Source organism: Sinocyclocheilus grahami, unplaced genomic scaffold, assembly GCF_001515645.1.
Source record: "Sinocyclocheilus grahami isolate Dianchi unplaced genomic scaffold, SAMN03320097.WGS_v1.1 scaffold1920.1, whole genome shotgun sequence".
Lineage (NCBI taxonomy): Eukaryota > Metazoa > Chordata > Actinopteri > Cypriniformes > Cyprinidae > Sinocyclocheilus > Sinocyclocheilus grahami.
In genome coordinates, this window is record NW_015507099.1 from 78770 (window position 1) to 105383 (window position 26614).

The following is a 26614-nucleotide window of genomic DNA, read 5'->3' on the forward strand; positions in this document are numbered from 1 at the left end:
TGTTTTCTGAAGTCCACAGTCAACGCAGCCATCTACCAGGAAATTTTAGAGCACTTCATGCTTCCTTCTGCTGACAAGCTTCATGGAGATGCTGATTTCATTTTCCAGCAGGACTTGGCACCTGCCCACACTGCCAAAAGCACCAAAAGCTGGTTCAATGACCATGGTGTTCATGTGCTTGATTGGCATGCAAACTGGCCTGACCCCCATAGAGAATCTATGGGGTATTGTCAAGAGTAAGATGAGAGACACCAGACCCAACAATGCAGATGAGCTGAAGGCCGCTATCAAAGCAACCTGGGCTTCCATTACACCTGAGCAGTGCCACAGGCTGATTGTCTCCATGCCACGTCGCACTGATGCAGTAATTCATGCAAAAGGAGGCCCAACCAAGTATTGAGTGCATAGAAATGAACATACTTTTCAGAAGCCTGACATTTCTGTTTAAAATATTCTTTTTTTTATTGATCTTATGTAATATTCTAATTTTCTGAGACACTGAATTTTGGGTTTTCATTATCTGTAAGCCATAATCATCAAAATTTAAAGAAATAAAGGCTTGAAATATTTCACTCTATGTGTAATAAATCTATATAATATATGGGTTTCACTTTCTGAAATGAGTAACAAAAAATATTGACCTTTTTCATGATATTCTAATTTTTTGAGATGTACCTGTAGATATATATATATATATATATATATATATGGCGATAATACCGCATACCGCGCGCTATTGAGCCACTCTCACTCTCAAAATTACCGCAAGGGAAATTCCCTCACCGCGACAGCCCTATACCAGGCTCTTGCAGAGTTTCATGGATATCTTGGCTCGTTTTAGTTTGGAAACCATGATGTTGAGTGTTGAATGCAGTGCTCTCTTCCACCTTCAATACCACGACTGAGGTGCCCTTGAGCAAGGCACCGAACCCCCAACTGCTCCCCGTGCGCCACAGCATAAATGGCTGCCCACTGCTCCGGGTGTGTGTTCACGGTGTGTGTGTGTTCACTGCTGTGTGTGTGCACTTTGGATGGGTAACTGCAGAGCACTAATTCTGTGTATGGGTCACCATACTTTGGCCACATGTCACGTCACGTCACGTCACGTAAAAAAATATCCATTATTTCATCTGACAATTCAGGATGCCTTGATGGCATACAAATATTCACTTTTTTGGTGGAAAAAGGCATAAAGTCTCTGAAAGAAACTTTAAAAGAAAATGCATAGCATCATTACATTATAACATTACTCACATGGGGATTTTGAATTCCGCACAGAGATTCCGGAAAGCACCATCTCTCTTTTCCTTCATGATCCTCTCCACTGAAAGAAACAAAGAGTTCCATCGTGTGGCATTTGGACGAATTAACTGCATACTACATTCCTCTTCCATCATCTCTGCAGCTTTGTTAGACTGGCCACTCTTGTTCCACAAGGCCCAACATTTGGAGAAGGATGATCTTATAACCTTTTGTATGTTTCCATTCCTCTTCCATTATCTCTGCAGCTTTGTTGGACCGACCACGCTTGTTCCACAAGGCCAGATTTGGAGAAGGATGATCTTGATAACCTTTTGTATGTTTCATCCGATTGAGCAGTGTCAACATCCACGGTGGAAACCAGGTTCAGAAGATGGCAAGCACAATGTTGATTCTTGGGCAAATGAAATTCAAGATCATCCTTGGCTAGAATTTCAGCAACCTCAACATATTCAATCTCCTCACATTTCTCCTCATCTTGAGTGTCAGATTCATCCTCATCTTCTGATGGGGTTGCTGTTGCACTTTCTGTATTGTTGCCGTGTATGTTCTCACCTCCATAGACACGAAAGGCTTTTAAAAAATTTGATCCATTGTCTGTTGTTATACAGACAACTTTTTCATGGATCTCAAATTCAGAGTGTATGTCATGTATCGCAGCTGCAAGTATATCAAACGTGTTCGACCCCTTTAATTGTCAACAGGCAAGTGCTGCAGAGCATTGGTGTAGATTGTCTGGGTCAATCCAGCACGCTGTCATACCTATAAAGCTATGCTGCTTTGAACTCCAGCAGTCAGTGGTTGTACAGATGTATTCCACCCCTCTCATGGCTTCTGTTACACTTTTCTTCATTCCTCCTGCAGCTTCCTCAACCTTTGATTTGTAATGTATTTATTATGTCTATGGTTCCCTCAGCATAGCATCTCGAGGCCACGACATAAGGATGTCTTACCTCGACAAAATGATCTCATGGCCACGACATAATATCACGTTCCCACAAGTTATTATGTCGTGGCCACGACAAAACTAAGTGAATCGAAAATGTCACCTCCCGGGCACTGTACATTCTGAATACAGTAATAAATAATTTTTAATAAATATTAATAAATAATCAGCAGTCCAGTGCTCGTCTTCTCATTTACAGCGTTTTTCTCTTCCTGATCATATTTCATACCTGTTGAGTTTAGTTCATTACAGTCTTTTGAAGTAGTTGAATGTTTGCAGCGGTACGATGTTAAACATATTTAATTAATCTTAAACCGTAACGCGTTGACAGCGGAACTACTTTGAATATTAAGAATTATGACATAAGCATGTAAATTACAGTGAACTGACTGTCGATGAAAAATGGCACAGAATAGATTTTTTAAATATTTAATACAAATCAAAGGTTCGTTCTGATCTTATTCATCAGGGCCCATATTCACAAAACCTAACCTAACCCTAACCTAACCATAACCCTGACAACAAGGTGGGCTATATGCACTTAGTGTAAATAGACACTCCCTTATAATTACACTTACATTGTGATGTATTGTATTTAATAACTTTCTTGTGTTTTTATTCCAGAGAACACATTTCCCAGTCTGTCACTTGTGTTATTTGGGAACTCTTCATCAGTCCAGTTTGGACATGAAAACATTTTTCTTGGAGAAGAACAGACGAATATGGAAAATGCAGAAATATCCAGCATTGTTCCTGTACTGAGGAAGATATCAGAGCGTCACGTGTCTGTGATCAACATGATTGACTTACATGAGGCTGAACATGTGGATCATCTCATTGGTCAACTAGTGAATGAAAATGAAATCCACGCCTTCATCTTTGTTGTACGACTGGGCCAGTTAACAGATGCTGATAAGATGGGTCTTGAATGGCTTCAGAGTGTGTTTGGTGACAATGTTCTTCAGTTTGTGATGATTCTCTTCATCTATGAGAGAGAAGAAGAGTGTGACACTATAATAGATGATCTGAAGAAAAACCCTGTCCTGGAGCAGTTGCTGGAGAAATGTGGAGGAAGATATCACACCTGCAACAAGATAATGAACAACCAATCAGAGATGAGAGACCTGATGGACAAGATTGAGCGTCTGTTTAATGAGAATCAACAGCAGCGCTACACTGGCGAGATGTACAACACTGCACAGATGAGAAACAGTGAATGTGGAAGTGGTAAGAATGTTGTTGTTGTTTTTCTAATTTCAAATGTTGTGTCTTAAATATAACAGATTCTTATAGAGTTTTATTATGTGGTTTTAGGTCACATACCAGAAATGGGACAAAATGCACAACTGAACTTGATTTTATTGGGGGAAAAACAAGTTGGGAAGAGTGCAGCGGGAAACACAATACTGGGACGAGAAGCTTTTGTGTCAAAGAAAAGCTCCAAATTGGTCACTCGAGATGTTGCTGTGGAATCTGGGACTATTGATGGGTTTCCAGTCACTGTTTATGACACACCAGGATTCTATGACCCAGACATGAGAGAAGAAGAAATTGAGCAGATGATAAATGAAAAGGTTCTCCAGGAATGTAAATCAGGTCTCTGTGCATTTCTGCTGGTCATCAAAGAGGAAGAGAGAAAAACTGTGGAGAAGATTGAAAAGCTCTTGGGAGAAAACTACTTGGAGAAAACCTGGATTCTCTTCACCAGAGGAGATGAGCTAGAAGATGAAAACATGACAATACTAGAATTCATCAATGATACTGAAGCACTGAAGACACTTGTTGAGAAATATGATCAGAGATACCATGTGTTCAACAACAAGGAGAGAGGATCAAGTGGCCAAGCTAAACTGCTGCTGGTAAAAATTCTCACAAGGTATTTCGGAGAGAATGGTGAGTATACTTAAAAATCATTTATTCAAATCCTGTGAAGTTTTTTTTTATTTTTTATTTATTTCTGCTTAATATTGGTAAACTGCATTAAGTATAATTACATATATTATAAGATTGTGATAATTTAGAAAAAGTAATAGATCTGGGGTCCTCAAATAGCAGACCGCACTCCTGCTCCGGACGCTGGGTTGGTTCCAACCGGACCACGAGACATAATGACAACGTATGTAATGTACCAAAATGTACCATTTTACTGTTTCCACAGTTTCAAGTGCGCATGCAGCAAATCAAAACATTGAAGCTGAACACACCAAAAGTGCTATCTTTTGGCGCTACATCCTCTGATATTTTAATCTAGAGCCAAACACTTTTCATTCAAGCCCTTTCCACTCGTGCACGCCTCTCCATCACTAAAGACATAAAGCTACAAGAGCTGCAGATGACAGTTATTTAACAGCAGTAGCAAAAACACACTGTAAAAAACGGCTACATTCAGTAACATAGTAACATACTGTTTTTCATTAAAACAGTAATATCCCATATAAAGCAATTCATTCTGGGAAATATTTGTTGTTTTCGAGAAAGTAGCCTACAGTAGTATACTGTGAATTAACAGTATCAGAGTCGACACTCAGAGACTGTCTGAAATCACACCCTGCACCCTCAATCACTAGTCCCTACATTAGTTCACTATATAGTCCACTAGACGGAGTGATTGATCTAGGGATGCAACGATACCATTTTTTTTTTTCAGAACCGATCCGATACCAAAAATTCTGAGTATCGGCCAATTCCGATCCAATGCCAGCGCAGTTTTTTTTTTAATCAATGTAGAATTTCTATACTTCTGTGGGTTGACCTGATCATCACTCTTGTGTGTGTTAATCTCAATCTGCTAAATATAGATAATTTAATTTTAATAAAAAATAACAAATTAAAAAATATCTAATCATAATCTATGACAAAAAAATACTATTTAAACTAGGTTAGTGGATAATTCAGCAGCAAAAGTTATTCTAGAAAAATCATGGGTGCACAATAATTTAATTTGATAAAAACATTAAACTAAACATTTAGTGAAACAACATTATTTAGTGTATAGCACAGTAATGAAGGCAGCAACGTATGATAGATAGAACAGAACAAAAAACACTATTAATAAACTTTCGTTGTGCAAAAGTATAATACAAAAGGGTATGGCTCCAATACAGAGTGGCACAAAGCGCTTATGCGTATCCGTGCGCAGACTGATGCGCTTGAAGCTACACGGAGTCACAGCATGCAGCGCTCAGCATAAAAAAGGGACGAGATATTGCTGCGTATTATATTATATCTGTGCAATATTTTATTGAGCCTTTTCTTTTAACAGTTTAAATCTCTGATACTGAGTATCGGATCGATGCATCCCTAGATTGAACACAAATGAGTGAATTCAGACACTGATGAACACCTGCTGTTAACAAGCACAATCACTGAAGGAAAGAACAACAAGAACAGAAACACAACTACAACTGACTTCCAGTCACAGCCTTAGATGAAATAACCTGAAATAAAACACATTAAATCTTTCAAGATCTCAGCAGAGGAGGAATAATTTATTTCTGTCATATGTGTACAAATGTTGCGATCGCCAGCTGGAGTGCCCACGAACTCCATTAGAGGGGCACTCCACCTCAGACTCTTGCCCCCTGTACTCTGGACTCCATTTCCCATGTGGTCTTTGTCTGTGTTATGTTCTGATTGGTTCCTTGGTTGCATGTGTCATGTTCTGATTGGTTCCTTAGTTGCATGTGTCTTGTTCTCATTGGTTGGTTTTGTCATGTGTTCTCCCTGTCTAGTATACAGGATGCTCACACTGTTTATTGAATAGCCATTTCCTTGTTCCTAGATTTCAAATTTACCTTTCCATGTTTCCTAGTTTACCTGTGTTTTGATCTTTGGACTGTTTCCTTGTTTTTTGATTGATTGCAGGCAATGGCCAGGGTTTGTGGATGACTCTTTTGCCTCTGCCTTGGATTATACTTTTTACACTATTACACTGTTTGCTGGTGCTCGACCCTGCCTGTTTTGACCACGTTTGTTAAAAAAGCTTTGCATTTGGATCCCCAAATCCGTTGTCATGACTCACCACTTTACAACAAAGGTTCTTATTAAGAAATGAACAGAAATTTAGATTTTCGTTTGACCTCACAATCAGTGTTTGGCAATCAGTAGCTGCATTTACATGTACACTTTTTTGTCATTCCGATTAAAATCTTTCCAATTGAAAGATTTGGTGGACTGTTCACTAATCCAGTTATCCATTAACTAATCCAATACCCATTATGCCGAGTTCACACTGCACATTTTTAGCCACGATTTTTGGGGAACTATTGTGAAATATTTGGGATGCTAAATATCTGAACCTGTCGGCGATTCAAAATCCTGCTGTGTGACACTCATCAATGAGAGAGCAAGATACAGAGCAGGGAAGTTTGGGGAAGAGTTATATGAGTTATATGAAAGCGTAGTTTGCGGACCAGAACAGTGTTGCCAAGTCCACGGTTTTCTCGCAGAATTGTGCTACTTTAACAGTGTTGCCGCAGGTTGTTTTTCATGTCCACAGGTTGAAGCGATCCCAATAACATGATATTCAGCCCCTGGAATGAAAATTTTACCAGGGGAACCCTGCCAAAAAAACGTGTTTTACCCCTGGAACATGATTTTTACCGGGGGACTTCCCTCGAAACATGATTGGGCTAGTTTTGAGTAGCAATTGGGCGGGTTTTGTTGTGAAAACCTGGCAACCCTGGACCAGATAGAGTTGTCAGCGATTCTTCCTATTGTAAAGTCATGCAGTGTGTAACCTCCTGTCGCGATCCATCGTGCAATGTGAACAGCAGCAACTGAATGCTACCCCAGATAGTCGTGCACTGAGAAAACAACGGTGATCTGCCTATGTCCTGTTTGCTGCCTTTTATTCCTGTCAACATGGAGTTCAATTATTTCTTTTGCACGCTATTTTTATGTAAAGTGTTGCTTCTTAATCAAGCAACAGCATGAATTTGTAGGCATACTAATGCTGGAAGGTATGAGAAAAAGACGGGCGCAGGAAGCTACAATTTTTGGTGGCTGTGCATCTTTAAGGGGCATTTCAATACTACTCCTACCTTCTCCGAAAAGCAGATGCGTGTGGAGTTAGTTCCTTTAGTGTATTTAATACATGTGTTGTTTCAGTTATACTGAAGAGTTTTATCCCACCCCTCTCAAACCGATTACAATTGCATTTGGTTTGGGCATTTTTATTCCGATTGAGGTGTTTATATGGAGCATTTCATTCAGACTGGACTTTTAAACCAATTCCAATGCTCCATGTAAACACACCTACTGTAGAGTTTGCTTTAGTTGGGCTCTTGACCCTTAACTTTAAAACATTAGTTTTTCTCTGGCTACTGTAACTATGCTTATGAAGCAAATGTTACAACAAGAAACGCTTCAAATGAAAGTACAACATCTAATATATCATATGACAAAAATAAAGTCACACTGGTTAGCAGTGTTGGGGAGTAGCTAGCTACAAGTAGTGACGCTACTAACGTAACTAAATTTTTCAGTAGCGTGACGGTAACTCCGCTACTTTTAAAACAGTGTAGCTTTTCCAGTAACTAACTACTTTTTCCAGCTAGTAGCGGTGTAGCATGAACAAATGCTACATTCCGTTTTGCGTTCTGACGAGTCACGAGCCTGTAATGCATTGAAGCAGTGCAGCATTTTCTTCTGACTACATCACAAACTAAATTTTTTCATTACAGCCATCTGTTGTGATATCACACATCGCTCGGCTTTACAGTCTGTCCACCGACAAGAGATTGTCTGATGACAGGAGTGGATTTTTGATGAATCAATAGTGATTTATGCAAAACAAAGATTAAAATGCGTTCTGCGTCGAAGACTTAAAGCCCATACAGGAGGTGAATAATAGCCTTTTTAAACTGATTAATATTCCTGCTTTATTCCACTCTATTTCAAATGTCTATTTTACAATGATGAACCATCATAATACAATCTGTCCCCCCACAGTTCTGTAGTGAACACTAATTGAACAGAAAATAAAATCACAATATAGTAGTGTGCTTATCATTTCACAAAGGATGGTTGCGGCGGGATTCACGCAAAGCGAAGAGTTCACGTGCGCAGCTGATGATTGACTTCTCCATTCACAGTCAGTAAATACCGCATGAGCTGTGAGTTTAACCTGCTTATTTTACAACTACTTCATATCCGGTTTAGGTTGCATGCATTTTGTTCTTGCATTGATGTTACGTTTGTAGCAATTTTGCACTTTGACAGTCAGTTTGAAACAATGTAACTATATAACTATATTTTATTATTGTGTGTATCAGATAGTTTACAAAATCAAACGGTTGGGACTCTTTTTGTCATTGAAATTATTTGGAAAAAGTGTCCCAATCAACCTGAATTCACCCTACTCTTTGAAATCATGATTGCATTACAATATGTTGTTTTAAACCCCAAATATCTTACTTATAACTTAATATTTTACTTATTACTTTATTATAATTATTTATTAACACTTATTCAGTTATTTGTAATGTTAAATGTAAAATAAAATAAAATAAAATAATAACAAATTGAAAGTAGTTTCAATGTGGCTAGCTACTTTTTGATAGTAACTTTTAGTGTAGCTAGCTACTTTTTCAGAAGGGTAGCTTAAATGTAGCTTAACTACTTTAATTTATGAGTAGCTTGTAGCTGGTCAAGCTACAGTTTTATAGTAGGTTCCCCAACACTGCTGGTTAGTAATAAGTGAAGCTGGTAATGCTGTTTGTGGAGTTGTTTAATCCACCTCTGCTGAGATCTTGAGAGATTCCATGTGTTTTATTTCAGTTGATTTCATCTGTGTAACAATGTGATTGTTATTTGACTCATGTTGTAGCACGGACTCTTGTAAGTGTAACACACTGAGCGATGTGGCTGAGTAAAATGCTGTTCAGTAAATAGAGAGTCACGGATACAAAGTAGCTGTCCGAGTTATTTATTTATTCACTCTGGAGAAGAATAAGAGTGAAACATGGTAGCAGCGGTGAACTGTTTATGTGCCAACGCTTTTTATTTTTAATGATTAACTGCGCAGTTAGCCATGGAAAGATAATGTGCTAGCAAAGACGCAAGCCTTGTTATTCCGGCAAAAGCCTTATTGGATGAGATGGGTGGCGCACTCGGATTGAAACCTCCGCCGACATTGATGCTGGATTCGAATAATTTGGCAAAGACATGGAAGGCATGGAAGGAGGAATTTCAGTTCTATCTTGATCTTACACTGACTGAGGCATCGGAAGGAATGAAGGTGAAACTGTTCTACTATCTGGTAGGAGAAACCGGTAGAGAGTTGTGTGAAACTTTATTAGGCTCATCAACAATGGACAGGACTGTACAGCAATTATTAGACGCTTTTGATCAATACTGCAATCCTAAACCAAATGAAACTGTTGAAAGACATTGTTTCTTTGTGAGAAATCAAGGGATTGATGAAGGATTTGACAAATATGTTACTGAACAGAAAATGCTCGCTAGCACATGTAATTTTGGTGACATAAAAGACTCTCTAATATGTGGCAGGATTGTGTGCGGCACGAATAGTCTGGGCCTGAGAGCGAGATTGCTGAGAGAGGATAATTTGACTCTACAGAAATGTGTCCAGATTTAGAGCTACTGAGAGCTACTGAGTAGAGCTACTGAGTTTTCCAGAGAGAACAGCAAAACCATTGAGGGAAGATCAGTAGAGAAAATTAATGCTGTAAAACAGGCACTGACACGTAAAACAGTAAAGGATGATGAACAAAAAGCTGTTGTTATTTGCAAATTCTATGGAAAGACACACAAAAGAGATAAACGGAAATGTGCAGCCTATGGGAAAACGTGTAGAAAATGTGGAAAAGCCAACCATTTCGCTGCTGTGTGCAAGTTAAAGCGAGGACAGGTAAAAGTTGTGAATAATGTAGCAGAAGCAGAGAGTGAACAGTATGAGGATCTTTGTAGCATCACAACTGAGGCTGTGAACAAAATCACAAAGAGTCTGGATAGACAGTCAAGTCAATTGTTTGCTGCCATGCTGCTTGGAAACAATTTGGTCAAATTCCAGCTGGATTGTGGGGCAACATGTAACATCATCCCCATAAATCTTGTGAATTCAAACATTCAAATAGAGGAAACAGACCTGGTACTTGTGATGTACAATAAAAGTACTATGAAACCAATAGGCAGAGGCGGACAAAGTATACAACTCCATTACTTGAGTGAAAGTACAGATACTGCTTGTCAAATATTACTCCATTACAAGTAAAAGTTGTAAAGACAGATTTTTACTTAAGTAAAAGTACAGAAGTACTTGCTTTTAAAAGTACTTAAGTACCAAAAGTAAATTTCCTTTTTTTATGTCAATGCACTGTTTTATTATTGTACGTAATACTTGTAATACTTCTGAAGCAGCTTTGAATACATTACACCTGCTGAATACACTGACTAGCTTGTAGTATCTTTGGAATAAAGAGCTTTTAGAATGTTAAAAACCTATGGGGAAAAAAATTAACACCCCTACCCACCCCCGCAAAAGCAGGATGGTAGTGATCTCACACAGCTCTGACAGAGTGAATACATCTATGTGTAGCCATTCATCCAAATTTGAACAGAGTGGACAGTACTTTTTAGAGAAGAAAGAAATCACCCACTGACTTTCAAAGCTGCTTACGACTTTCTACTTCGAGGACCTTCATAGAAATGTAGTGGAGTGAAAAGTATAATATTTGTCTTTCAAAAGTAGTGAAGTTAAAGTCATAAGTTCCCAGAAAAAATAATACTCCAGTAAAGTACAAATACTCAAAAAGTGTACTTAAGTACAATACTCAAGTAAATGTACTTAGTTACTGTCCACCTCTGCCAATAGGCAAATGTCAGATGAAACTGAGAAATCCACGTTGCAAAAAGCTGTACAAACTGGAATTTATGGTCATTGATGCAAACTCTGCAGTACCATTACTAGGAAGCAGAGCAGTCCAGGACATGAAGCTGGTTAGTGTGCAGTCTGAGAATATCTAGTGGTGGATAATGTCGTGCCTAAAACAGACAGAGAAGAAACAGATGGACGATGGACAATGGAACAAATAACAAGTGAATATACAAGTGTTTTCACAGGTGATGGTTGTCTGCCAGGTCGCTACAAGATGGAGATTGATCATGAGGTGGAGCCAGTGAAACTGCCTAAGCGGAGAGTACCAGTTGCGATGATGGGACCGGATCCTAGGCCACTGAAAAAATCCTTAAAAAGGAGTCACTTCCCTCTCCCCACAATCGAAGACATCTTGCCAGAGTTGTCAAAAGCAAAAGTATTTACAGTCTGTGATGTAAAGAATGGTTTCTGGCATGTGCAACTGGACGACCCATCAAGTTATCTCACCACGGGAGATACAGGTGGTTGAGAATGCCTATGGGCATAAGCCCGGCTCCTGATACACATAATTGCAGGCGACGTGTTGATAACAGAGGAAGGAGAAACAGTGGAAATGGCAAATAAGGATTATGATCGAAACCTGAGATTGTTTTTGAACAGATGCAGACAGAGAAACATTAAGTTGAACGCAGACAAGTTCAGACTCAGACCAAGTGAAGTGCCATACATTGGACATCTACTAACATCTGAAGGATTAAAAGTAGATCCAGAAAAAGTACGGGCCATAAACGAGATGCCAAGACCAACTGACGTGAAGGGAGAACAGAGACTTCTAGGCATGGTGAATTATTTACTTACTTATTTACTTATTTATTTAAAACTTATTGTCTAAGTTTTTCAGACATCTCTCAGATCACTGGGAACTACTCAGACAGCTGATACACAAGGATAGCTTATGGGACTGGTCTGAGGTGCATGAACAGGCTTTCCAGAACATAAAAGACACCATAACCAAGGCACCGGTACTACGCTACTACAGCCTCAAGGAACAGGTCGTTCTGCAGTGCGATGCATCTGAGACGGGGCTTGGTGCAGCATTGTTGCAGGGTGGAGAACCTGTAGTATTTGGTAGCCGGGCATTATCACTGACAGAACGGGGTTATGCCCAAATTGAAAAAGAGTGCCTAGCCATAGTGTACGGTATGGAGAAATTTCATCAATACACTTATGGACGTAAAGTGATCGTAGTCAGACCATAAGCCTTTTGAGAATATTGTGAGGAAACCATTGCTGCATGCACCCAAATGACTCCAGAGAATGTTAATGAGACTCCAAAACTATAACTTTGACATTACGTATGTTCCAGGAAAGGATATGGCGTTGGCAGATGCACTAAGTCGAGCATACCTTGGAGACACTGCACAGGAAGAATCTGTAGAGAACGAGATAGAGAATGCCAACATGATTCAGGACCTCCCAATATCTTAGGAGTGACTAAAGGTAATCAGTGAAGAAACAGCAAAAGATGACACACTGATAAAAAAAATCAGAGAAGGATGGCCAACAAACAAAAGAAATGTACCAAGCGAGATAGTTCACTACTACTCATTCCAGGATGAATTAACCGTGCATGATGGTATTGTGTTCAAAGGCGAAAGAGCTGTGATACCAGTTGCACTCAGAAGTGACATGATACAGCGAGTTCACTCTGCACACCTTGGTGTAGAAGGATGTTTGAGAAGAGCAAGGGACTGCCTCTACTGGCCAGGTATGAACGCCCAGATAAAGAGATTCATTGAGAAGTGCAACCAGTGTAGATCGCTGGAGATGAAACAACAGAGAGAATCACTCTGCCCACATGAACTGCCTGACCGACCGTGGTCTAAGGTGGGCACAGATTTGTTTGTATTCAACAATCGTGACTATCTGATCACTGTGGATTATTTTCACATTTCTGGGAGATTGATTACTTGCCAGACAAAAAGTCTTCCACAGTGATTAACAAGCTGAAAGCCCATTTTGCCAGGCAAGGCATACCAGACATTGTGTTCTCAGATAATAGGCCACAATATACGTCAACAGAATTCCAACAGTTCAGCAGACTCTGGGAGTTTCAGCATAAAACCTCATCTCCTGCCCATCCACAAAGTAATGGGAAAGAAGAGTCTGCTGTCAAGACAGCAAATCATCTGATGCAGAAAGCCAAGATTTCAGGTCGAGATCCATATCTGGCAATATTAGATCACAGAAACACTCCATCGCAGGGTCTAAATGCAAGCCCAGCTCAGAGACTTTTAAGCAGAAGGACACGCACACTCCTCCCAACACACAACAATCTGTTGAAACCAAAAGTAGGTGACACGAGACCAGGACTGAGGCTAAATCAAAGACGACAGGAAATGTACTACAACAGACACGCAAAAGATATGAACAACTTGAAACCAGGGGATCAAGTGAGAGTGCAACCAGCACAGACACAAAAAATTTGGCATAAAGCAACAGTATTGGAATCTGTCAATAACCAGTCATACAAGTTTGAACTGGACAATGGTGGTGTTCTAAGTAGGAACAGAAGGTACCTCAGAAACACTGGTCATCAAGAACAGGCCACCAAAGTGGGACCGACTGCTAACAACATCAGACCAAGGGAGCAATGTGTTCAGTCAAATGGGGACACAAAACCAATTGTCACAACCAGAGCAGGTCAGATTAGTGTTAGACCTCAGTATTTGAAGGACTATGTAACTTAGTTAAACATAGACTGTTTCTTTTTTTTCTCTCACCCTTTGTTCTTGATAGAAGAACCAATGTTTTTGGCAGAGTGTGTTTTAGGTCTAATGCCCAAGTTATACAAAAAAAAAAGAGAGAGAGCAGGGGAAAACGAAAAAAAAATTTTTTTGAAACAGTCAATTCACTGTGTTCATATATACAGATAAATATGCAAGGTTGTACTTTGAAAAAAAGGAAGGATGTAACGATGTGATTGCTATTTGACTCATGTTGTAGCACGGACCCTTGTAAGTGTAACACACTGAGCGATGTGGCTGAGTAAAATGCTGTTCAGTAAATAGAGAGTCACAGATACAAAGTAGTTGTCTGAGAGTTATTTATTTATTCGCTCTGGAGAAGAATAAGAGTGAAACAATCTGGCTTTGGCTGTAAGTTGTGTTTCTCTGCTCCTGTTTCTCTTTCCTTCAGTGATTCTGCTTGTTAACAGCAGGCATTCTGTTCTAACCAATTGCATTGCTTGAGCAAAGGCTTAACAGATAGCGTACTCCAGAAAATAACTCCTGAAAGCAGTCTTGATAACTTTAGTGACTTTACTGGTGATTATTCTTCTCATTATCTTGTTTGTAAAACTACAATCAAAGAGAAAATATATACAAATGAACATTACATTCACATTTCCAACATTTTCAGTTTAACCAGCTTAACATTACAGTTTCCTTATGCACATAGTTCTTTTTTATACATGACCTAAGTAATATACTTATGAGGAAATTCTATTAAATGAGACATAAATGTGTATCGAATATCTGCAAAATTATCATATTTGTTCTACTGCTAGCATAGCATGTTTGCATTGAAGATCAAGTGTGCATACAACAAAAAACATCAATAATCTCAATCTAATAAACCCTTGTACATAGAATTACTGTCCTATAAAAAAACAGCACTTAAGGACATATATTTCCAAGGTTTCAACGCTTAAATCAACGGGGTGTGGGGTGGTGCAAGATAACTTAAGACTATAAGTATATTTATATTCAGAGTTCACTAATTTTATGATCAATATGTTAAAGAAATAAAAAATTAAACAGCACCACCTCTCTTGTACGTAGGCGTATTCTGTGATATTCGGTGTTTCCGTGTGTCCGTTATTATTGATGCGCAAACAAACCGTGTATGTGAGTTCTTGTTACATCTAAAACATTGTGTTTCAGCTTGAACACAGTTCAGTATAATCATATATCTGTCAAAATTAATGTATAGCGAATGTTTTATTACGGATGTTCACCGAAGGATCAGTGGTGTTTATGTACATATGGGTATCAGACGCTCCACAGACACGATCGCTTGTTCTGACAGAGGACCTGGCTGTTGACTGATGACATCGAGCCGCCTTCAGATGGATGAGTTTCCACACATTTAGAATGGTTTCATTTTTCATTTTGGCGTGTTTAGTGATTCTCAATAGATCCATATAGCAGTTTATATGCAGTCTTTTGGCACCTCCCTGCTGTCTTGTTTGGTATGGCAGGTTGACTTGTGCTTATTTGTTAAAGTTACTGGATAATCTAGTTTCACATACTTTTAAGTACTTTTAAGTTGTAAAGAATATCTTCTGTGACATTCACGTGACAAGTATTTTTGCAAATATAGAACACTATGTTTAAGTCTATCTTGAATTTGTTTAGTTTAAAAATAATTACATTGAATTAAAAGGTAACAACACTAGAATACATTTTTTTGAAGTATTGACTTGGAGAGGAGAGGGGCCTTGAAGTAAAAAAAGTTGAGAACCACTGCTCTGGACTGCGTACACTGAGAGAAACTGAAAGTAAACTGAAACGTATATAGTATAGTGCAGTACCTTAAATGCCCAGTCAAAAATACAAAAGATATATGCAACAGCACAGCACAGGATAAGTCAGATAAGCCAGATAAGTTTCAGTTTAGTTTGCACCAATCCTAGGTTCCCTTTCGTGGAACTTCGAACTGCGTCCTCTAGGGGTCGCTATGGGGAACGCCTCGTCGTGACCCGTGTCTGAAGCCTACATTGAAAAAACACCAACTTGTTTGGCCGGCGACAGCCATGACGTCACTACCGTCGTAACTAGTACAAAATAGGCGCCGGTAGCGCACATCATCACTTTCTTCGTCTTCACTGACCGTTCTGTTTGAAGCGTGCATTCCAAAAGCAAAGTAAGAGTATACGCAGTGTCTCATTCCCCTCAGGGAACCATGGTTACATAAGTAACCCGAGACGTTTTAGGTACCATGAAAGTGACTTGGCTTTTAGCTGTGTTCATTGCCATAGTAATTTATTAACTTAACTTATTATTAATCCATTACACACAAGCACTTTTAGTTTAACAATTATTATAAAGCATTTATTTTAAATGAATATTAATATACAGATCATATGTAATATAAATAAGTGGTAGAATCAATAGATAATACTTTAAAAAATGGCTACATGTGACCTTACATGTTCGAGTCTCTACAGACATGGACAAGTATTTCAGTGTAAATGGGTTTAAATTCATCATATTTTTTAATCTCTTAACCTTTAACAAAAGGGTTTTGAACCTCACTGTCTCTCTCGTGAGAAGAGAATTACACTTGCTCTGTGTTGTGATTGGCTGTTCTCCACTGATGTCTCACATTAATGTGCACATGCTCAACAAACTCAGGATCAAAGCCTGAGTTGATAAAGAAAGTTGATGATCAGCATCATGGTACCAATAAAGCCAGATTGGAGTGGTTTGGTTTCCTGTAACTCTGAATTTGTTCATCTGCCATCATGGTACAGGCCACAGGTGTTCATCACTAATGCTCAATCCTCATTTAATTCAGGGCCGTAACCACCATAGACATTAAGGAGACAAGTCCCCCCCAATAATTAGAACTGGCCAATCTGTATCTGAATATATCTGAAACTCATGCACTGATCTGCTGCACTCCTCTACGCAGCGCTCTGTTTTTTAGGTTGACAAAAGGTTTCAAAGTTACATTTTCAGCCTGGCCTGCTCAGCAGGCTAACAGCGCTCGTCAGTGTCACAATAATTGAGCTGGCCAATCAAATCAAAGCAGGCGGGGTTTACCGTTCACAGAAGCAGAGTGCGAATTCCAGCACAAAGCGTCGGCTTAACGTTAAAAAGAGAGCGAGGTAAGATGAAAGCTGCAAATCATTTAATATTAGTCAACTGTTTTATGTTATAGTCTTATTTCAAACAGAAATCAAGATTATTTTACTTAGCCCATTGGCAGATTATTTTGCTTGTTTCAAGCAAAAACTCACTTAATTTTTACTAGTTTTTTTCTGAAAACGACAATAATTTTTACTTATCTAGAAAATCCTTCTTGATTTAAGCATTTTTAGACATTTTGGCTGGAAACAAGAAATAAATCGAAGTAAGAAAAGCATTTTTTGCAGTGCAGAAATATTCAATGATTTAAATGACTGAAAATATACTAGTAGGTAGGTGGTGGCAGGTCACTGATTTTATCACTGAATCATTCATTTAATTGATTCGTTCAAACGGCTGATTCATTCAGGAGCTAATTTTTCATTCAGGATCTTTATGAATGGGTAATTGAATCTTTGATTCACTAGATTCATTTAAAAGCGCACGTTCATTCATAAACGAAACATCGCTGCTTAGAGGCGTGTTTGAGACTATTTTCTTTGACGAAATAGAGCAAAATCAGTCAATAGTGTTATAGTCAGACAATGTAAGTCACTAAATATTTCTTGTTTATTGAATTGTTGTATTAAATCAATATCACATTTGCAAACTCCCTAAATAATCAATAATAGCTGTCACTCTCCATAGTTCATCTCGATCTCACAAAGTTCTATTATAATCAACGAAGCTCCCTACACTACACTGCACTATGAATCTCTTATTTACACCCTGTCTACACTTTGTTGTAATGGTATAATGAGAGGATTTGTGAGCTTGCAGAACTCAGCACTGAACAAAATGCCAGTTAATACATGTGCAAAAACACGTTTTAAGTAGAAACATTCAACGCTCTCCTGATCGCAAACACAAATATGCTGATCGGGTCAGTCACACTGGTGCTCCTAAATATTTTTTCATAGTCGCACGCAGTAGTTTTTAGTCGCAAAATGTGTGTGAAATGTTGTGTGCACATGCTTCAATAAAATACATACATACAAACATACATACTGTCACGCTTACTGCTACTGTGAGGAGACGAAGGAGCGAGGAGACGTAGGAGAATTTCAAAGAATACTCTTTAATGGTCCATGGAACACACACGTAGCACAAGGGAACTGATGTTTACACTCGACGAAGAACAGACAGAAACTGAAGACTTATAAAGAGACTTATAAAGACAGGGAAACAAAGGAGCAAACGAGATGATCAACAACACAGGTGAACAGAATTAACTAATCAGGGGAACTAAGGGAAACTAGGTCAAGGAGCACATTAGGAGAAAAACACAACAAACACGAGAACACAGGACTGACATTACCTCCCCCTCATAACATCCAACGGGGAGGGGGGGTGGGCGCTCTGGAGGCCTCTACGGACAGGCTTACACTGGACGGAAGGCCTCCAGGGCGGTACCCATTCTGGCCATAGCGGAGCGGGCAGCTCGGGGGGCCATGGCATAGCAGGCAGACTAGGGAGCCATGGCGGAGCAGGCAGACTAGGGAGCATAGAGGAGCAGGCAGACTAGGGAGCCATGGTGGAGCAGGCAGTTCAGGGTGCCATGGCGGAACAGGGAGCTCAGGGGGCCATGGCGGAGCAGGCAGTCCAGGGAGCCATGGTGGAGCGGCCTCCGTGGGCTTGGCCTCGGCACTCGGCCCGGCCTCTACGGCCAGAGCCCTATAGCCCCCCCCTCCAAAAAAATTTCTTGGGGGAAATTTCAGGTTCTGAGGCCCTCCGTGGGCCAGATGTGGGAACAGCGGACTTGGGAACAGGAGCCCTCTCTGGGCCTGAACTGGGAACAGAGTCTCTCTCTCTGGGGTGGACATAGGAACAGTAGCCCTCTCTGGGCTTAACTTGGGAACAGGAGCTCACTCTGGGCTGGACGTAGGAACAGGTGCCCTCTCTGGGCTTAACTTGGGAACAGGAGCCCTCTCTGGGCTGGACGTGGGAACAGGAGCCCTCTCTGGGCTGGACGTGGGAACAGAAGCCCTCTCTGGGCTGGACGTGGGAACAGGAGCCCTCTCTAGGCTTAACTTGGGATCAGGAGCCCTCTCTGGGCTGGACGTAGGAACAGGAGCCCTCTCGGGCTTAACTTGGGAACAGGGGCTGGAGCCAACACTGGAGCAGACTCGGGCTGGAGCCGACACTGGAGTGGACTCGGGGGCTGGAGCCAACAGTCTTTTTCTCCTCATAATCATTTTTTGGTTTGAGGGAGACAGCTGCTGTCAGCTGAGGGCTTGGGAGTGAATTGGCCGGTGGGCTTGACGATGGAGCGGACAGCAGACTGGACAATGGAGTGGCTGGTGGGTTTGACTGCTGAGCGGCCAACGGGCTTGACTGCTGAGTGGCCGGCGGACTTGACTGCTGCGCGGCGGGTGGGCTGGAGAGTGCAGCGGTCGGCGGGATTGACGGAGGAGCGGCCGGTGGACGTGACGGTGGAGCGCCTGGCGGGCTTGACAGAGGAGTGCTGGTTCTGGATTGGGGCCGGACACTCTCCAGACACCGGAGGATACCTTCCCTCCAGCTCAGTCCAGTGGTGTCTGGGAGGTCCACAGGGCGATGGTAATTGGCCCCGATCCAGAACAAGGAATTCAGCATGGCGTCATCCAACGCTGTCTTTACAGCGAGCCTGCAGAATTCCCGGGCGAACTCCACTAGCGGGAGGTACTTACGGGCTAGGGCCGCGAATCTTGCGGCTGTTTCCATACCCGCAAGGAAAACAAAAAAACAAACTTGGAAAAAACGGAAACAAAACACGGAGAGAAGGGGCTCCGCTTACTGTTTCAGGTCGAGTGTTCTGTCATGCTTGCTGCTACTGTGAGGAGACGAAGGAGCGAGGAGACGTAGGAGAATTTCAAAGAATAGTCTTTAATGATCCATGGAACACACACGTAACACAAGGGAATTGACGTTTACACTCGACGAAGAACAGACAGAAACTGGAGACTTATAAAGACAGGGAAACAAAGGAGCAAACGAGATGATCAACAACACAGGTGAACAGAATGAACTAATCAGGGGAACTAAGGGAAACTAAATCACGGAGCACATTAGGAGAAAAACACAACAAACACGAGAACACAGGGCTGACACACACATACATACATACATAAATGTGTATATATATATATATATATATATATTTAGGCGGTTTCTATAGTGTGATCTTAATGACAATGTCGAGTGCGCATAATGTTACGCTATCCATGTGCGCGAGGACGAATCTCTCCACTCTCCACTCCTCACACAAAACTGGACGTGTGCTTTTAACATACATCGTTCCGCAAACACAACCCCCCCTGGCCACCCTCTTTTGAGCCAGTGCCCCCGACTGGCCCCCCCATTTAAAATGCTCTAGACACACCCCTGGATTTAATTAGTCAATTACTTATCTCAGTAACTTCAACACTGCTTCAGTGTTACTTCAACACTGTAGTGTAGTGAATTCTAGTAAAAGAGAAAGAATTGCAATGCTCGGGCAAACCTCTATAAAGTTGATGTCACTATAGAGTTAGAACCGGTGAATGTGGTTTAGAAAGAGAATGATGTGCGCCAAATGAGTCGCTGTAGAAACCGAATACTTCAATGGTTGCTGATGAAATAGCTCAACACGAGAGCCAACGCAAACGCAATGACATGTGAAATAAAACATTCTCATGTATTAAGGAAGAATGGTTTGATTAAGTGCTGGAAACAGCAGATGATAGGCACAGAACGGTAACAAAACTGTACTTCATAGCTACTTCTTAGGTAGCTATAGAATAATTCACGTTCACGTTTTTTTAAATAAATTTAGCTTACAGTTCTCAGTTAAAATGTTTCAGTGTGTTTTCTCTATCAGTTTAAATTCTTCAGTTTTGTTACAATTTCTAATATTGGTTTCCTGTTTTAATATAGGCCTACTTTAAAATACAGGCTTATTTATTCCTGTGATCAAAGCTGAAATTTCAGCATCATTACTCCGGTCTTCAGTGTCACATGATCCTTCAGAAATCATTCTAATATGCTGATCATTCTAATTTTGGAACCTGTAATACTTTTTTCTTTGATTCTTTGATTAATAAAAAGTTAAAAAGAAAAAATCGAAATATTTTCTAACAATATAAGTCTGTACTATCACTTTTTATCAATTTAACACATCATTGCTGAGTAAAAGTATTAATTTCTTTAAAAAAAAGAGAAAAATTTTACTGACCCCAAACTTTTGAATAGTAGTGTACTGTACTGTATACTGTAACACAAAATTTCTATTTTGAATAAGCACTGTTCTTTTTAACTTTTTATTCATCAAAGAATCCTGAAAAAAGTATCACAGGTCCCAAAAGCAGCAAAACTGTTTCCAACATTGATTATAAATCAGCATATTAGAGTGATTTCTGAAGGATCACGTGACACTGAAGACTGGAGTAATGATGCTGAAAATTCAGCTTTGCTTCACAGGAATAAATTATATTTTAAAGTATATTATATAGAAAACTTTTATTTTAAATTGCAATATTTCACAATATTATTTTGTGAAATAATATTCAGTATTTTTATCAGATAGATACAGCCTTGATGAGCATAAGAAACTTCTTTAAAAAACTTTACTGATCCCAAACCTATGAATGGCAGTGTATTATTGTAAAAAAAAAATTCACAGGTAACGTAAAATGTACATAATTTAGTTACATCAAGGGTCAAATCAAATATAAATAGCACATTAAAGTTTATTTTTGTGTGTGCGCTGTACAAGTCTGGTATAAAGAATATTTTTGCTCAGGTGGCCGAAATATCCGCCCACTAGAGAAAAGTTTTGCTCAGCAAGAAAAAAAAAATAGAGGGAACATTGGTGGACACATATAAGTGCTCTTTAAGATGGAGGATTTTGCTGTGAATTAAAAGGGTTAAATATGTTAGATGAAAGAGAAAAAAAAACACACTGTGAAATGTATTTTAACAGTAATATACTGTGAATTTAATTTGTGGAAGCAAACCGTAAAAAAAAACAGTAAATTCCTGGCAACCCTGCTGCCAGTAGTTTACTATTAAATCAAGAAAGAAAAAAACCCCACAAAATACTGTAATACCTAACAGTCAACTTCCTGTTGTGTTTTGTGGGTCACCATTGTGCTGGAGAGTAGAGTATGTTTAAGTCAAGGACGGACAGAGAAACACTGATGTTATGCTGCATGTTGCTTTATTTAAACACTATAAAAATAAAGGTGCTTCACGATGCCATAGAAGAACCTTTTTGTCTAAATAGTTCCATAAAGAACCTTTAACATCTGAAGAACCTTTCTGTTTCACAAAAGGTTCTTTGTGGTGAAAGAAGGTTCTTCAGATTATAAAAAGGTAAGAGAGAGATGGTTCTTTAAAGAACCTTTGACTGAATGGTTCTTTGTGGAACCAAAAATGGTTCTTCTATGGCATCGCTTGAAGAACCTTTTAAGCACCTTTATTTTTAAGAGTGAAGGCAGTAACTATGTAGTTACTGATGCAGTGAGAATCTCTTTGCTACTGTAATTTCAATCTCACATGCATGTGTACTGCTATTATCTGCAAGAGAATCAGTAAGTTTCACTTAGTGGACTCAAATAAAATAAGATCTCAGTAATAATATGCTCACATTACTTAAACATTATAAATATTAGTTATATACTTCGGTTTCTGCAGATGAAATGAGTTAACTCCAGTTTAGTGGAATATTTACAGTAACATGCTCTAAAGTAGATTACGGTAAAGAACTTAAATTAACAGTACATTACTAGCAACTTTACTACCAGTAATTTACTGTAAATTTAGAGGAAATATTTTTTTACAGTGTATGCTTTTCTGTAGAGCAACAAAAAATAATCAGAGCTCTCTTTCAGAGAGATTATAACAATTCCTTGCATAATTCCATATTGGAATAATATTATAGAAAATGTTCCTTCTGCGAAAGTATGGTCCTTACCTTAAAGGTTTCTGCTTACCAATAAAATAAAATAAAATAAAAACATTTAAACTGAATCACAACGTTTACCCATCTTTAGTCTTTCTTGGAAGATACAAATACAATATTGACATCAATTGTGGTTTTTGTCACTTTTCTGATGAAGATGTTGTTTGCTTGTTTTTACGTTGTACGTACACAGAGAAAGTTTGGTCCGATCTTTTAATGTTTGTCCAATCTCATTTCATAAGTAACTTTTCCTTCTGTTTTAAAGATGCCTTGTTTGGATTGTTTGATCACTCCAAAGAGAACATAGATACATATTACAGAATTAATTTATGTTTCCTGTTAGCCAAATTTCACATTCCTAAACAAAAATTTGCTGGGTCTAAACCTCTGTTTTTCTTTGTTCAAAATTGATATAGGTGTAAATTTATAGTTATTATTGTTTATTATTAACCTGGCAAAATGTTCATAATTTTTGTTTTTATTGTCTGTATTTCTGTGCCTTTAACCGCACTGCCTTAATGTTTTGTACCTTTGTCTCTAATAAAAAAAACGCAGTGTTTTAAATGCAGCCACCACTGCTTTACACGTCATTGGCCGCCATTACATATCAATATCAAGATTAACTCCATGAAATAAATGTTAACTCTTTCCAAAACACAATGAAAATATACATAAACTTATACACATCATAGTCATAGACGAAGCCCAAGGTGAAGGCAGAGCAATGAATGAACAAGGCAAAGCTGGAGGGATGAGGAAGCCAGAGACCTGCCTGGAAAAACACACACGCCTGTAATGGACGAGATGGTAAAGGTCCTAAAAGTCCTGTGTGTGTGCTCTTCAAGGGAGCGATCCCACTGTGAGAGGAGGAGGATTTTTTTACTGCTGCTAGATCCAGAAGATGGTCAGCAAAAAGGATGAAATAAAGTTGGATTTAGACATCTTAGTTAAAGCTCAAAACACTTAGAATATCAGGAAAACAGCAAACACTAAAATTAGTGTGAAAACACTAATTAATGAATGAATCACTATAGAGACTAAAAAACTAGATCAAAGAACTAAAACAAGTACAAAACCCATTCAGACAGACAGACAGAGATAACCCCTAACAATAATATTCCAGAACACGGGGCAACTTTGGGAAATGTTGCCATTAACGGACAACCAGTTGAGACACAGGGTAACTAATTAGGGCAATGGACAGTTGGCTACAAGCAATCAGCGAGGAGCAAATATGTTCCCCATTGATGGCAACAATTCCCAAAGTTGCCCGGCAACATTTCTCAAAAAGTTGCCCCGTGTATCATCACCTTTAGAACCATATCAGAGTTTTAAACTGATCTTGTAATATGTGGAGTGCTTGTGTGGTTAAAGCTCAGGATAGTTCATTGGAAAGTTATGAATCATTGCATTCCACCAAGGCACTCATCATCATGTTCTTCCTAAAGGACTATCCTGTAAATGACTTACATGTGTTTTTTCTTTTATTCATTATCAGAAGGAGGGAGAATGCTCAGATGTAATCATGACACCAGTCCAAACACACATGATGAACCAGGCACTCCTGTCTCCAGTCTCTCATCCATGAGGATTGTTCTTCTGGGTAAAACTGGTTTTGGGAAAAGTGCATCTGGAAACACAATACTGGGAAAGAAAGATTTTATATCTGAGATTAGCTCAAAATCAGTAACCCGTGGATGTTCATTGAAGCATGCCACTTTTTCAGGCAGATCTGTGTCTGTAGTCGATACTCCTGGATTCTTTGACACAAAGATGAAACGCAAGCAGTTAATGAAAGAGATAGCAAGAAGTGTTTATTTATCCAGTCCTGGACCACACGCTTTTCTCATTTTTTTTAAAGTAAATGACAGATTCACTGAACATGAGCAGCAGATCCCTCAGATTATTGAGATTATGTTTGGTCAGGAGGTGATAAAATACTCCATCATTCTCTTTACTCATGGAGATCAGCTGAAAGGAAAGACCATGGAGAAAATCATTGAAGGTGACAGTAGATTAAGAGATCTAGTTCAGCAGTGTGGAGGCAGATATCAGGTGTTCAGTAATGAAGATGCGAATAACAGAGAGCAGGTGAATGATCTACTGCAGAAGATTGACACAATGATAGAACAGAATGGAGGAGGACACTACAGTAATAAGATGTTTGAAGATGCTCAGAAATTTAGAGAAGAGGAAAAAGAGAGAAAAGAACAAGAGAAACAAAGACAAGAGCAGATGGAGAGAATGAGAAAGGAGACAGAGAGAATCAGAGAAGACATGGAAGCTAAGGAATCTGAATTAGAAAAACTTAAAGCAGAGAGACAGAGAGACGAAACGAAGAGAAAACAAGAGAAACAAAGACAAGAGATTGAGAGAAGGAGGCAGAAGATAGAGAAGATTCTAGAAGAGATAGAAGCTAAGAGATCTGAACTGGAAAGATTTAAACAGAGACGCAGAGAGGAGGAGGAGAGAAAACAACAAGAGGAAACTAAGAAAGTGTCAGAAGTTCATTCGTCTATTATAGAAAGAGGAAGTGAAAACCCCGAATTTGAACAATTTTACAGAAAGCATCGGTGCAGATGGCATATGGCAGCTTTTGTAATTAATCATATGACCACTGGTCAAGTTATTGGTGCAGTTATTGGGGGAGCTTTTGGACTTATTGCTGGCCCTGTTGGTGCAGGTGTTGGTATAGCTGTTGGTACAGCTGTTGGTGCAGTTGTTGGTGCAGTTGTTGGTAAAGTTAGGTTTAAAAATGAATAATTGTCGTGGCCCACAGGTCTAAGACCCAAACCCCTGGCCCATGCTTCAATCAGGCCAGAGTTTCTGGCAAATTTATTTGTGTCTTCCCATGATTTGAATATTATTTCATTAGTTTGTTTTAGCTGTTCTACACACATTGATTTATAAGAGGCGATATGTAAATCATTTTTTATTGCTATAATTAATTAAATATCTATTCATTTTTAAGTTTTACCTTAAGGTACCAGAGAGAGGTCTTTAAGGTGATACGATAGAAAACCTTTAAATTCTAATTTCCATTCTTTTTTGCTTGATATAATAATATTTGTAATCAATTTTCTGTTTGTATGAACTCAATTTGATATGTTCATTTGTAATTTCAGTAACAATATGACTACAATGTAATATGTAAATGCATTATAATCACTGTTAAGCAGTTATTGTATTGTCAATAGGTATTGTATTTGATTCACAGTTTCACTCTATTCAGTTGTCATCCTGCTTGTTCAGTTGATTGGAATCATTAAAGGAGCAAGACTGCTCAATTTCCTGGCTCTTGAATAAAGTTTGGCTTGCTGTTTTATTCGTGTTACTGCTGCGGCAGCAGAACATAAAGAGAGAACATTACAATTTTAAACTAGGGACAAACATCAGGGTAAAAAAATTAAAATAAGAAAAAAAAGGAACCTCCTGGGAAATATCTGGCAAACAGTGGTTCCTGTAGCTCAGGGGTAGAGCATTGTGTTAGCAGTGCAAAGGTTGTGGGTTCAATTCCCAGGGAACACACATACTGATAAAAAAATGTATAGCTTGAATGCACTGTAAATTGCTTTACGTCTGCTAGATGCATACATTTAATTTAAAAATGGTTATTATTATTATTATTTTTTTTTTTTCAAATATAATTTCTTGGAAGTAAAATGATTTGTTATTTTGTTAATTAGTTGTTTGTTGTAATAAATTAATTTGTTTTATTTAAAAAAAAATTGGGGGGG

The 26614-nt window shown here is 39.0% G+C and overlaps 1 protein-coding gene across 1 annotated transcript in view; it reads left to right on the top strand.

The window, feature by feature from the left end:
• Positions 1-25790, top strand: part of LOC107573335 (GTPase IMAP family member 8-like) — a 33643-nt gene extending 7853 nt beyond the window's left edge. Inside the window, exons 2-4 of the mRNA XM_016259775.1 lie at positions 2831-3433; positions 3521-4099; positions 24376-25790. Coding sequence (XP_016115261.1) covers positions 2831-3433; positions 3521-4099; positions 24376-25640 — 2447 coding nt within the window. The 3' untranslated portion in view covers positions 25641-25790. The remainder of the gene's footprint in view (positions 1-2830; positions 3434-3520; positions 4100-24375) is intronic.
• The last annotated feature ends 824 nt before the right edge of the window (positions 25791-26614 follow it).